Source organism: Maniola hyperantus, chromosome 24, assembly GCF_902806685.2.
Source record: "Maniola hyperantus chromosome 24, iAphHyp1.2, whole genome shotgun sequence".
NCBI classification, from domain to species: Eukaryota; Metazoa; Arthropoda; class Insecta; order Lepidoptera; family Nymphalidae; genus Maniola; species Maniola hyperantus.
In genome coordinates this window covers 6,597,963-6,613,180 of record NC_048559.1, presented here as the reverse complement: position 1 = coordinate 6,613,180, position 15,218 = coordinate 6,597,963, and the positions used below count along the sequence as shown (strand labels likewise).

General features: G+C 38.7%; 1 protein-coding gene across 1 annotated transcript; it reads right to left on the bottom strand.

The window, feature by feature from the left end:
* Nucleotides 1-869: 869 nt before the first annotated feature.
* On the bottom strand, nt 870-14,242 carry LOC117993428 (cytochrome P450 4V2-like). Its single transcript, XM_034981225.2, has 10 exons — nt 13,935-14,242; nt 12,320-12,409; nt 10,950-11,060; nt 9,486-9,671; nt 8,395-8,591; nt 6,777-6,846; nt 5,911-6,103; nt 5,158-5,309; nt 3,713-3,892; nt 870-2,147 (listed from the first exon to the last, which is right to left on the bottom strand). Exons 1-10 carry the CDS (start codon nt 14,080-14,082, stop codon nt 1,987-1,989), a joined length of 1,488 nt encoding a protein of 495 aa, XP_034837116.2. The 5' UTR covers nt 14,083-14,242; the 3' UTR covers nt 870-1,986.
* Nucleotides 14,243-15,218: the final 976 nt, after the last annotated feature.

Here is a 15,218-nt window from a genome sequence, read left to right as displayed (position 1 = left end):
GAACCATCGCTGTGCGAGTCTGACTCGCACCTGGCCGGTTTTTCTGTGTTAAAACAAATTAAAATTGCGCTCGCGCCACTGTTTTTCCAGTATTCTATTTTACTGTCAAATTGAAAAGTAAAATTCCTCTAACTATAGGTACCTACTTACCCCGTCAAGTTGAGTAAAAATGTGTTTCTCATGAATGGATTTGGCCCCCCGAAATCCATTCCTGGCTACGGCCATGTATCGATAAGAATCCTATTCTAGCTCTACGCGTTACTATGAAGCGCCCTATCTAGTGGAATATTAATATCCGTGATTTCAGTAATATTGATAGACATAAATTATAATCATTCAAAACTGTAAAACAGTCGCTAACTAAAAATAAAAGCGATTGATTGTAATAAAGTGAACCTTATTACAATCTACACCAGTAATTTTTACCCAACTGCGACGGTGTTCCCACTAGATTACAACATGGGGTTATTCAAGGGGCGGACCAACAGATTCCTAAAAGGCCGGCAACGCATCGGCGGTTCTTCTGGTGCTGCAAATGTTCATGGGCGGCGGTAATCACTTAACATCAGGTAACCCGCCTGCTCGTTCTCTCGCTATCTCTATTTAAAAAAAAACTGCAACAAAGCCCAAAGGAGGGTTATGTATTTCCGTTCCTTTGTCCGCTGATAGGTAACTACTCAACGGCTCATCGTCCTTGATAGGTAGGTACGTAACCTCTTAAAAAATCAAAATGGCGGACTTAAATAGTGCAAGCATAAAAAGATGCAGGGAAAACCGCAGTTTTTGAAAACTTTTAAATTAAGTATTACGTTCATGCATATTGTGTGTTACCTTGGACGCGACTCATATAGGTATAAAAACTAAGTAGGTAGATATTCTTGAATATAAATTGAATTTATTTTGTTTGGACATAATTTGTTTACTTACATTTTAATAAATTGAATACATCCATAAAGTTATCACCAAATTTGCCAAAGCCCACGACTATAGGCTTCACCACCACGTTAACGTTGAAGCAATCCCGCTGCTTGACGTAACGGAGACAGTGAGAAGACTAAAAAGGACCAAACCTTTTGAGTTAGTGTATAGTGATAAGTGATAGTGTGCATAGCGTAATGTGCTGAAAGAACACGTGAACAAAGTGTATCTCTAATCAAGAAAGACTAAGATGCGTCAGTGGACAATTTCTTAGTAGGATATAAGATAATTTATAAGTTTAGGTTAAAATAAAATTACTTATTAGTCATATATTAGGCTAGATCGTAATATTATAACTGAGTAGGTAGCTTATTGGCACTCAACATTAAGGAAAAAAAACATTTTAATATAATTATTATACTATAATTTAATTAACTGCATTTACATACGAGGTCATTAAATAAGTAAAGAGACAAATTCTATAATATAATTTTAAAACTATTCAATGAATGTGTACAATCTTTTCAGAGGTGTCAGTTGGCAACCTTGGGATATATATGCTCTATCAGCTGTTTCATCATTTTATGTCAACATAACCTCAAATTTTTTAATTCACCATAGCAAGTCCACTAAAAGATTGCACCTTAGAAGAGCAGCGCTCAGTCATTAGATTTTTAGTCACAAAAGGTGTAAAACTAAGTGATTTTGTTTCTAGAATGTTGATACAGTACTGTAAAAGTTGTATGAACCGTGCGAATTTTTATAAGTGAGTACGGTTTAAAAGTGGCCGAACAAGTGTAGGTGATGAACCCCGATGTGGACGTCCAGCGGAAGTTTCTGGTTCCTCGTTGGAATCCAGGATTGACGGACTTATTCGTGATAACTGAAGAATAATTACTGTTGAAATGATAGCTGAGGAAGTGCAAGTACTTAAGTGTTGGAACTGTTCACAATGTCATTCAGAACAATTTCAACAGTTTTTGAGCTATAGCCATTTGTCTCTTCACTTATTGAATGACCCTAGTACTTATATTTTAAAATTTGAATAATGGCATGCAATTTTTGTAATTATGTTTTTTTTCTCATTTCAATTTTTATATAGTATCCTGATACTGGTTTCAGCATGACATCCAAGTTTGTCTTCATCAACAAGTGATTTCCGGACACCCTGTAGCGTCGGAACACGTGTGCCAGGGTGGTCTTCATTGACATTAAAGCGTATGATTTTCCTGAAAATATAAATACTTAGTTAAACTTATTAAAAAAGGGAAACTTCAATTCAATTAAAATGTCAAATTTGACAACTGATAGTAAAAATTGACTAAAACAATGAAACTAAAACTAAAACTAAAACCTTAAAAAAATATAATATTATAAGTAAAATATATTATTAAAAGGAGTCCCTTTAGGCACTAGGGGGTAAAACTTATTGTATTAGCTAAGTAAGTAGTAAGGTGTTACAAACAGCGCTACGGTGCGCGGCCGAACGTAATGTACATCGACCTTTAGAAGGAGTTAGCAGGTTTGTAGAGCACTGTCTCTGTCCTTGAGACTGACAAAATGTCATATAGGTATGAGCGACAAAGACAACGCTCTACAAAGCCGAAATGTCATTCTTAAGGCCAATGTACATTACTTTCGACCGCGTACTGTACACATTTGAGTATGTAACTACCTAATTCGTCCACTGCTGGACATACTTAGGTCTCTTGTAGGGACTTCCACACGGCACGGTCTTGTGCCGCCTGAATCCAGCGGCTCTTTGCGACTCGCCTGATGTCATCCGTCCACCTAGGGAGGGTCTTCCAACGATGCGCTTTCCGATGCGAGGTTGCCATTTCCGCACCTTGGGACCAGTGGCGTGCATGTTACAGAGGCATAAATGCACTGCTTACCCCAATTGTAATAGCTCAACGCATATTTTTCAATATGACCTGCCAGTAAATAGGTTCCTACCTAACTAATGCTTACCCTGGCTTCAAACACTGTGCACGCCACTGATTGGGACCCCAACGTCTATTGGTTTTTCGAACTTTGTCTTTGTCTGGTGGGAGGCTTCGGCCGTGGCTAGTTACCACCCTAACGGCAAAGTCGTGCCGCCAAACGATTTAGCGCTCCGGTACGATGCCGTGTAGTTACCAAAGGGGCATGGGTTTATTAAAAACTGCCATACCCCTTCCAGGTTAGCCCGCTTCGATCTTAGATTGCATCGTCACTTACCACCAGGTGACATTGCAGTCAAGGGCTAACTTGTATCCGAATAAATAAATAAAAACTATGTGCCCTGTACATTGTCACTTCAGCTTCGCCACCCGCTGAGCTATGTCGGGCGTGCACAGGGTTTGAAGCCAGGGTAGGCATTAGTTAGGGGAACCTGTTTACTGGCAGGTCATAATGTAAAATTTGCATTAAGCTATTACAACTGGGGTAAGCAGTGCATTTATGCCTCTATGACCTGCACGCCACTGTATGTCAAGTAGGTACTTGTACTATATATTATATTATAGTATATATTATGTTATACTAGCTGATGCCCGCGACTTCGTACGCGTGGATTTAGGTTTTTAAAAATCCCGTAAGAACTCTTTGATTTTCCGGGATAAAAAGTAGCCTATGTCACTCTCCAGGTCTTAAACTATACCCATGAAAAAAATCACGTCGATCCGTTGCTGCGTTGCGACGTGTTTGAAGGACAAACCAACAAATCAATAAACCAACAAACCAACAAACAAACACACTTTCTCATTTATAATATGGGTAGTGATTTCCATGCCAAGATTAATATTTACGTTACCTATACAGATCCTCCTTCCCATACCAAATCCAGAAAACGCAGTGGGACATTGAGGCAAGGTTTCAGAGTTCAGCCAGCGTTCCGGCTTGAACTGCTCAACATTTGGACCCCATATGGGGTGTCGGTGGAGTCCATAGGCAGACAACAAACACGTTCGACCATTCGAAAGAGTATAATTCCCTGCAAAAAATATTCAATCAAAAAATTTAAATACTTAAAATAAAAATCGATCAAGTCGAACTTGCACACGAAGGGTTCCCTACCACCGTATAACAAATCACACTCTTTTTTTTTAATTTTCATGGCGGTAATTTTAATTTTTTTATTATTAATTGTTGTTATAGCGGCAATAGAAATACACATTCTGTGAAAATTTCAACTCTACCTATTACGGTTCACGAGATACAGCCCGCTGACAGATAGATTGACGGACGGATGGACAGAGTAGACTCAGTAATAGGGTCCCGTCCCGTTGGCACCCTTTGGATACAGGACCCCAAAAAGTATCTATTATGTATAGCAAGGTATAGGTACCTACCGCATTTTCCAAAATTCTTTCTTAACAATAAATAAATAATTTTATTATCTATAATATAAAACCGGCCAAGTGCGTGGTGGGCCACGCGCAGTGTAGGGTTCCGTAGTCACAATTACATCACAAATACAATAGATACAATAAAACTATAATATACATTAATATGCAACTCATAATATCTACGTACAATAATTAACCTCGAAAAACAGATGTAACTCCTTAACCTGTGAACACTACTTAGCCATGATAGTTTTTCTTTAATATTAATTATATATACTACTGCTGTGAATTTTTTCACGTTCCTAATATACTACCATTTGGCTGATAGAGGGGGAAGACACTTGACTCTAATAAAATTTAGCACTTTAAAACATCATATTTTACAAACGGATCTAGAAATCGAAAAATGATGTTCACACACCCACAGTATTTTTAAAAGACCTACCTATTCAACGATACCCCACACTATGGCGTGGACGAGAAAAAAAAATTCATCCCCACTTTACATGTAGGGGACCTACCCTAAAAAAAATATTTATCACAATTTTATTTCACCACTTTGTCGGCGTGATAAATATTTATACCCATGCCAAATTTCTAGCACTAATAGTCTCTGAGATTAACCGAGGACGGACGGACGGACAGGCGGACGGACATGACGAAACTATAAGGGTTCCTTGTTTACTACGGAACCCTAAAAATGAATCACTAAATGTGTTTGTCATCGCAAATCTCGAGAACAGCTGAACCGATTTCGTTAATTCTTTTTTTAAAATATTCCTTGAAGTACCTACGAGTATGGTTCTTCCCGAGAGAAAAATTTTAAAAATTTGAATCGACTGTTAGGCGGAACGAAGTTCGCCAGGGCAGCTAGTCATCGAATAAAAACACTAAAAATAAACCAAATTACGTAGTTTTATGTCTTGATCGAGTTTTCTTGCTATGATGGGCGCGAGGGGATACATGCGTATGGTTTCCTTCAACACAGCCTCCAGGTACACCAGCTCTGACAGATCTTGCTTTGTGACGTCCCTGTCTTTGTCGCCGAAAATGTTGTGCAACCTGGAATACATCCACTCCGAATTGAATATAGGTGGATATAGAGCAATAGGTATCACCAATCTTCTAGCGCGACGGTCTACCGAATCCAATGCATCAAGCTGATAATAATTATATGTGACTTGGTTATAAAGTCATAAATACTTGACTAGCTGATGCCCGCGACTTCGTCCGCGTGGATTTACGTTTTTCAAAATCCCGCGGGAACTCTTTTATTTTCCGGGATAAAAAGTAGCCTATGCGTTAATCCAGGGTATAATCTATCTCCATGCCAAATTTTAGCCTAATCCGTCCAGTAATTTTTGCGTGCAGGAGTAACAAACCTACACACACACATACAAACTTTCGCCTTTATAATATTAGTGTTTTGCGTGAAGAAGTAACAAACATACACACACACACACACACACACACACACACAAATACAAATTTGCCTTTATAATATTAGTGTGATATTTGATATATCCAATGCTGAAAAAACTGGGAGCTTATCACATGTGCTACCTATGTGACAGCTACATCTCAAGGAAACCCCTGCCGAAATTTAAAGGGGTTATAACATGCAATGTAATGAAGAATACAATATACAGAAAATATCACTTACTCGTCACCAATTTTCTCCTGAACCTCAGGGTAGGATCCAACCAACAGCATGGTGTACATCAGTGCACTTGCTGTGGTGTCATAACCACTGAGCAATAGGGTATCGACGTGTTCTTTGATCTGCCGGTCACTAAATGCACCTTTCTCTATCGCTAGTTCAAGGAGAATATCTATAAAGGGTGTAAATTTTGGACCTGTAATTAAGGAGAAGAAGCTGTGATAGCCTAGTGGTTAGGACGTCCGCCTTCTAATCGGAGGTCGGGGGTTCGATTCCGGGTACGCACCTCTTACTTTTCAAATTAAATATCACTTGCTTTAACGGTGAAGGAAAACATCGTGAGGAGACCTGCATGCCTGAGAGTTCTACATAATGTTCTTAAAGGTGTGTGAAGTCTACCAATCCGTACATGGCCAGCTTGGTAGACTATGGCCAAAAACCCCTCTCACTCTGAGAGGAGACCCGTGCTCTGTAGTGAGCCGGTAATGGGTTGATCATGATGATGATGAAGAATAAAGGATTTAACTTATTAGGTACTAGATGATGCCCGCGACTTCGTCCGCGTGGATTTAGGTTTTTGAAAATTCCATAGGAACTCTTTGATTTTGCGGGATAAAAAGTAGCCTAATGTCCTTCCCCGGGTCGCAAACTACCTCTGTACCAAATTTCGTCAAAATCGGTTGAACGGTTGAGCCGTAAAAAGCTAGCAGACAGACAGACAGACAGACGGACAGACACACTTTCGCATTTATAATATAAGTATGGATTAATGTAATTAACAAAGCCAGCCAGCGTGGCCAGTCATGCTTATGAGGATTTTTTATAAGTAGATAATAATACTTGTATGTCTTTACGTTCGTCAGTTTTACCTTCTGCCGTGTCTTCGGGCTTTGCCTGCTTTTTATTATTTAAGTATTCTGCTTTTCTCTTTTTAAGAACCTGTGAAAATATTGATATAATTAAATGCACACGCAGCTCCAAGCAACCTTAGTTAGCCCTTGACTGCAATCTCACCTGGTGGTAAGTGATGATGCAATCTAAGACGGAATCGGGCTAACCTGGAAGGAGTATGGCAGTTTTTATTAAACACTTTGGTTTCTACACGGCATCATACCGGAACGCTAAATCGCTTGGCGGCACTGCTTTGCCAGTAGGGTGGTAACTAGCCACGGCCGAAGGCTCCCACCAGACCAGACCAGAAATTTAGAAATTATAAAATTCCAAATCCTGCCGGGAATCGAACCGGGGACCTCCCACTACTAAGACCACAGCGCCTACACCACTGCGCCAGCGAGGTCGTCTCAAAAACGTGATTCTACTCTCACAATACAATCTAATGCTGACACCATCCAGAAAATTTATACAGGCTGTTCCTGTATAAATTTTATTTTTAATTTTTATCACCTGTTTCTGCCAAAAACGAACTCTTCTGAACGCTGGCAAAAACAGGTGATTGTTCTGATGATTACTGATATGATACCACATACCACAAAAAAACGCGAAAATATGTAAAAAAATCCTATGTATTTATAACAATAACGCTAAGTTTTTGCTAGCGTTCAGGTTACATCATGTATAACAAATCCACATCCGCTAACCTTAATGATTACCTACAAATTTTTTAATTAGTTGTTGTTTTGTCTTTCGTTATTCATGGTCTAAGATCCCGCTATAGAACGACCTTCACCGAGCTGGTTAATGGATGAAACGTATTTTATATTCAATTTAATGTGTCAACAAATATATTGCATATGGGTTGCCTAAAAAATTTCAGTCCTGTATATGATTAATTAATAATTTAAAAAAATAATTATTTTTTTCAATCATTTCACCGGTTTGTTTAACTGACAAATTCCATACCAATCAAAAGTATGAAGCCCATAGAATATGCAAACGTGATTTTTTTCCCCGCGTAGGCAAGTACAAACAGGTAAATCTATACTAGTAACTTGCACCACGTTAATGAATAAAAGTTAAGTGAAAATAAACATTATATCATCAACCTAACGTTTGCATATTCTTTGGGCTTCATACTTTCGATTGGTATGGAATTTGTGAAATGATTTAAAAAAAAAATTTTTTTATTATTATTAATCATCCTGGACTGAAATTTTTTAGGCAACCCGTATGCAATATTATTGACATACTAGCTTATGCTCGCGACTTCGTCCGCGTGGACTACACAAATTTCATACCCCTATTTTACCCCCTTAGGGGTTGAATTTTCAAAAATCCTTTCTTAGCGGATGCCTATGTCATAATAGCTATCTGCATGCAAAATTTCAGCCCGATCCGTCCAGTAGTTTGAGCTGTGCGTTGATAGATCAGTCAGTCAGTCAGTCAGTCAGTCAGTCAGTCAGTCAGTCAGTCAGTCACCTTTTCCTTTTATATATTTAGATTAAATTGAATATAAAATACGTTTCATCCATTAACCAGCTCGGTGAAGGTCGTTCTATAGCGGGATCCTATACTATCATGTTAACTTACAGTGTCTGACATATTCCGCATGATCTTCAGACTTTCGTCCTGCTTCCTCTTCAAGGAGGACCAGTTGAACGTGACGTCACTGTGCAGCCAGGGCTTCTGGAACCTCTCTGTTACGAATTTGTACATGTTCTGTGTAGCATGTACGTATTTGCTGTTGAGCAAGCTCTTGTCACTGAAGTCCACTGCCATCACAGTTACTGAAACAATAGTAGTGGCCACTTTGAGTTATATCAGTACCCTGTACCCTTATTATAAATGCGAAAGTGTGTTTGTGTGTTGGTTTGTCCTTCAATCACGTCGCAACGGTGCAACGGATCGATGTGATTTTTTGTATGGGTAGGTATCTCAGAACAAGGACTGTTAGAAGTAGCCCTATTGTGACACTTACTGTTAGAGCGAGATAGCTAAATACATTTAAGCTCTTGTTAGAACGTGACAAAATGATTATTTTTTGTCCTTGTCACCGTGGCCACTTTTTTTTGTTTGTCAAAATGTATTTGTACGTGAGTATTTGACAAACAACGTGAAGTGCAGAAGGAATGACATTTCACAAGTAAGAAAATCTGCTTGAGCGAGAGGGACTGAGGGGGCCACGCTAGTTGCAAACCTGTGGTAGGTATAGATAAAGACCTAGAGAGTGACATACTTTTTGTCCCGGAAAATCAAAGAGTAGGTACCCACGGGATTTTTTTTAAACCTAATTCCACGCAGATGAAGTCGCGGACATCAGCTAGTTAAGAATAAACAAAAGACAAATGCCCTTGAGTGTCGTCTTCTCTTTTTACCTGACGCCAAATGTATTCAAGAACAATAAAGAACAGAATTGCTCTTAAAATTTGAAAAATAATAATCTCAATAAAGCATAGTATGTACATAAAACTTAACTAGCTTATGCTCGCGACACAAATTTCAAACCCCTATTTCACCCCCTTAGGGGTTGAATTTTCAAAAATCCTTTATTAGCGGACGCCTAACGTCATAATAGCTATCTGCATCATGCCACAGCCCGATCCGTCCAGTAGTTCGAGCTGTGCGTTGATAGATCAGTCAGTCAGTCACCTTTTCCTTTTATATATTGAGATAATACATACGGCATGTAGTTTCCAGAGAACTAGGCAGAAGATAATCAAACTGGTCGAACGGTCCTTTGTCGACTTCCCCTACTAGATCCTTGACCAGACGACGGGCTTGTCTGTTGAAGACATCTATAAATCCATCTAGAATGAACTGATTGAATGCTGGATTCAGTAGCTTCCGATGTACTTTCCATATTGGAACTAGAAGAAAATGTTTTTTTAATGCACCCTCTTGATGTATCGTAAACATTTTTAAAAAAAGAATATTAGCCATGTTAAATGACTAATATTCCCCTTTCCTCTCCAACTAAGCGTCAGGCTTGTGCTAGGAGTAGGTACGACAATAGTGCAACGGGCGGGGTTTGAACCGTCGACCTTTCGGTTTTCAGTCCACTCCTATACCGATTGAGCTATTGAGGCTTTTGTACACAATCTCTAAACTAAGCTAAATTGACAGGTCTAAATCTAGAACTGTCCTTTCCGCAAGGGAGCATAATGAACCAATACCATTTTTCCACTTTAGTTTAGAGATTGTGTATATAAGTCCCGCAAATTGCTATTGCGCTGGAACCATGTCTCATTAACATCGAAATGACGTCATTTTGACGTCAGCCGAAATAAAATTATATCTACCATCAACTCGAAACTTCAGTCTAGTGCTGACGTCAATAAAATGGCGGCCACACGCTTCAGCAATTTGCGGGTCTTATAATAGAATTATTAGCCACAATGTATAGCCACATTGACGAAATATCCGTGGAGGGCGGGTGCCAGAGGCTAAGGGGCTTGCAAATATTGAGTTTAGTAAGAGCAAAGGAGTTGGAGACCGGCCCCCATAAAGAGTTAAGAGTGAAAAAGGGAAGATAAAATTAGATCAGTAGAATGCATAAAGAATGAAAGAAAATTTGTCGCGCTTGCTTCACTCGCGATCATCATGATCATGATCGACCCATCACCGGCTCACTGCAGGGCACAGGTCTCCTCACAGAGTGAGAAGGGTTTGACCATAGTCTACCACGCTGGCCATGTGCGGATTGGTACACTTCACACACCTTTGAGAGCATTATGGAGAACTCTCAGGCATGCAGGTTTCCTTACGATGTTTTCCTTCACCGTTAAAGCAAGTGATATTTAATTACTTAAAAACGCACATAACTCCGAAAAGTTAGAGGTGCGTGCCCGGGATCGAACTCCCGACCTCCGATTAGAAAGCGGACGTCCTAACCACTAGGCTATCACAGGTCGCGATACCTATATAGTTTTTCCATCATTCAGTGTTCGTTTTCAGACGATCGTGAAATAATGATTGAACGATTGAACTTCTTACATTGATTAAGTTTCGTTACTACAAATTTCAAATCTAGGACCTAAATAACATAAAAAGTTCTTCGCTGCGTATGATCTTTGTGCCATTATAGTACTTAACTTGATCCCGATTTCCTGATCGTACTAATTTTACGAGTAAAAAAAATTACTCACAGGCGGCAGTTATTAATCCGTCACCTAACCAGGGTTTTCCGAAGTCGTAAAAGGCGTCCTTTTGTAAACATGTGTTGGTGATAAGCATACAGTCTTCTGGGTCTGTTACAACTAGAAAAAAAATTGATTTTACTTTGTCTGCAAGCATGGATTTTGTCTGATATGACCGACCGTAGTTACCAGTACGATTTTTTTAAATTCAGATAGGACTGGCTAATTTTTAGCGCAACGAATCAGCCTGGCTGTCCAGCGTGGAAATGCAGCCAGTATTATTGGCACCATTCCACGCGGGCATGATTTGTATAGTAATTAGACAAGGCTAGCTTTAAGTTTTATTGTAAGTAATACTAGCTGATGCCCGCGACTTCGTCCGCGTGGATTTACATTTTTCAAAATCCCGCGGGAACTCTTTGATTTTCCGGGATAAAAAGTAGCATATGTGTTAATACAGGTTATAATCTATCTCCATTCCAAATTAAATCCAAATTCGTTCAGTCATTTTTGCGTGATTGGGTAACAAACATCCACAGTTTCACTTTTATAACTTTTATCTTCTATTTAGGACCTCTCCTTTAATAAATATTATCTTTTTGTGTAAAATTTAAATTCAATAGGTAACTTTTGATGTAGTGAATGTCAAAGATTGCACGAAATCGAAAATTGAATAATAGTCTTTTGATATTTTAGGCAATAAGAAACAAACTATCAATAAATTGCAAAATGTTGTCTTACTTTGTAATAAAACAGAAAATTTCCTACAATGTAGTACAAATAAGTTTTTGAGTAAATGCAGGGATTTACAAAATTTAAGGGGTCAAAAATAACCCTATGTACACTCTTAAGGTGACGCAGGACGCTCGACCGAAATTGGCAGCGCACGTGGGTAACATGTTTGCTTTTCACTTGACATTGTATGAGAAAGTTGAGAGGCACGATGATTTTCACTGAAATCAAGCGCGCGAAAAGGGTTTAGGAAAAGTATTTTTGAGAAAAAACTGCTGAATTTATGTTTGCAAAGTAAAGTTATTTCAACTAATGAATAAATAAACAACGTCTAATGATAAATTGTTTTAGAATTTTCATATCCCTAATCTTATTTATTTACGCCCAAAGTTGTCATTAATTTAGTGTTAAAATAGGAATCTTTTGAGCCTCGTAACTTTTAAATCAATATTTTTTTCAATATTTTATATATCAATAAACCTAGATAATGACGAGATAAATCGATATAATTCTTAGTTTTGTGCGTACAATATCGAATATTGTTGTATTTTCCCTCCTACGTTTGTATGGAGAAAGCACCGAACTGAGCTACCTTAAGTAGGATTTTCAAGATACAGTAATATTATAGATGAATATAAGAGACTTACGGTACATTGGTCTGGGTCCAATATAAAAAGACGCAACTCCACCGGCGTTCAAGCAAGCATAGCTCATCTTTTTCGTTAGGTCCCATAGTTCTGTAAGTAAAAGCGCTATCAGAAATCAGTGTTATGTCTTCATTTTACAGAGAATATCAACGAACTGGTAAACATTTACCAGTAGTGTGATATTTTAAAAAGAACGAAAATTAATTAAACAATCTAAATACCTATAAGGCCGTTCTTAAAATGGACAAGGTATATATAAAATTAAAAGGCGACTGACTGACTGACTGATTTATCAACGCACAGCTCAAACTACTGGACGGATCGGGCTGAACTTTGGCATGCAGCGATAGCTATTATAACGTAGGCAAGGATTTTTAAAAATTCAACCCCTAAGGGGATTGAGTGAAGTCCACGCGGACGAAGATGTAGGTAGGTACCTACGCTAAAAAAAGTTGTTATAAAAGAGGCAAAAAAAGACAAATTAAAAAAAAGTTATAAAAGATGCAAAAAAAGACAAAAAAAAGAAAAAAAGAATATTATTATTATTTAAAAAACCTGTAGCATAGTCTAAGTATAAGCCCGTAACGTAGTATCCCTGATGCACTGCACTTAGTGTGTTGTAGCACCAATTTATTTCAACAAAGCAGGAAAAAAAGCCATCTTAGTACCGACCTAGAACAGTCTCCGACCGCCATGACGGAGGAAAAAAGGGAGGAACACATTAAATAAAAATAAATAAAAAAAGAATGCTATCTCAACCTGTCGCGTAACTATACAGTACATACATACATGCAGTCAAACACACTAACACCACAGTTTAACGAAATACTACCAGTTGTTCGACGCCTTTGAAGTCGAGCGATGCCGCCGCTCGCGTAGGTAATATACGTGTTCCTACGCAAATATGCAAGGGTTGTCACAAAATTGGGATTAAAATCGCGGCGAAATCGGTGAAATTTTAGACCCTTGTTCTGTTGAGAATTCGTATAGCATCCGTAGACAGAACAGTAATGCACCATTTTATGAAAGAACTTACTAAACGACATTTAAAACCACGCTCACGTAAACCCTCGTCCATCAAACGCAGACTAGGCGAATCTGCGTGCAGCGGGCCGCGCCGCCCGCCCTTCGCAACCCACCCCACCGTTGCTCTGTACAAGTACATTCGTAATTGGACTGTATATTTCAAGGCTGTGCTATAACCCACCTTTGGGCTTCGCCGCAGGGGTGGTGAAAAATACTGTTTAGCGTTTTATATCGATAATAATTTTCAAAATAGGTACCTACTACCTATGTATATATTTTAATGTATAGATATTAGAATATAATAGAAATCGCCCAGATAGGTACAGTTTTATAAGAAGTATAGATAAATAATTTTAAATACATATCAAAAATTGCGTAACCGGCAGGAATCGAACCTGCATCTTCTGGGTTCGCGCCCGATTCCTGCCGGTTACGAAATTTTTGATATGTATTTAAAATTATTTAGTAATTTCCTTGAAGTGTAGGTAAAACACTAAAAAATTATAAAAAATAAAGTATAGATAGGTAAGTAGATAAATAGATTGCAGAGGACCACAAAGCAGATTTGGTGTCAAACTCAAATGCTTACGTGAACTGTTTCCAAGTAAAAGATGAATGTGTCCAATCAGTGGCAAAGCGCCCGGGAGAGGTGGGGGCTCATCTTTATTCCTGTTTCTCCGCCGCCACGCCAATATACCGCACGACAGAAACACTAGTACAAGAACCACCGACAACATTGAAGATAAAAGAACAAATGTTCTTTAAAATCAGTTTTTAAGTAGGCCTACTTTATTCAGCGACATTAATCTAAATCGTCCGCAATTTTAGGGATCCATAGTTAACAATGAACCCTTATAGTTTCGCCTTGTTCGTTTGTCTGTCCGTCCGTCCACGGCTCAGCTCAGAGACTAGACTAATAGTACTAGAAACCTATGTAATATAGGTACCTTAATCAGGCGGACGAAGTGATAAAACAAGATCTTTATTTTTTTAGAGGTTTTAAAAAACCTATAAAAAATTAATGATCTTATATATTTTTATAGGTAGTTTTTATAGTGTTTTTACCTACACTTCAAGGAAATTTCTACATAATTTTACATATCAAAAATTGCGGACCGGCCGGATTCGAACCTTCGCCTTCTGGGTTTGCGCCCGACGACACGTCTGGACCGCTAGGCCACGGTTCGCTTGCTGCCAGTGACGAGATTTGTGATATGTATGTTCACTCAGTGCTGAAGCGACTGTTAATGCCATCTAGTAGTGACACTTGGCAGCTATCGAAACTACTTTCAAAGGCCCATATTACGATGCAGCTCTTAGAACGAGAAAATCCTGCCGGTCCGCAGTTTTTATATGTGATCTTATCATGATTCCCAAAAATAATAAAAGGTGTTATTTCTTGTACAGTTCTTGCAATTCACGAAGGCGAGTGGACTTTACTTGTGGTTACGTCGGATACACGGGCATTGCGTAAGTGTGCGTTTATGTCTGACCAATCAGTCGCGGGCATTCAGTGTGCGTTACTTATACCGATACGACTTAAACACAAGCATGAGCCACTCGCCTTCGTGAATTGCAAGAATCGTACGGAACTCTTCGTGTACGAATCTGACTCGCACTTAACCAATTTTTTCTAAAAATGTCGAAGGTCGAAAGTCGGCCGTCGGAAACGTAGCGTTTACATTACAATAAAATATATCGTGCCGACCATGGTTTATTAATCCACCATACGTTACTGAAGTGTGTCTGTCTGTCTGTTACGTTATACCTATACATATAGCTTGCATCCCGGAGACGGACACAAGCCATTTTTTATCCCGGAAAATCAAATAGTGCATAATTTGGTCGACTATTACCTACCTACCTCTTTTTT

Bases quoted from the DNA above. Each gene is read 5' to 3' on its own strand.
- LOC117993428 (XM_034981225.2), bottom strand. From the start codon at position 14,082: ATGTTGTCGGTGGTTCTTGTACTAGTGTTTCTGTCGTGCGGTATATTG. The intron at 12,410-13,934 runs GTAAGCATTTGA...TTTTACTTACAG, and splicing joins TTTACTTGGAAACAGTTCAC to AACTATGGGACCTAACGAAA. The intron at 3,893-5,157 runs GTAATTTGGTTT...TATTTTTTGCAG, and splicing joins CGATCAAGACATAAAACTAC to GGAATTATACTCTTTCGAAT.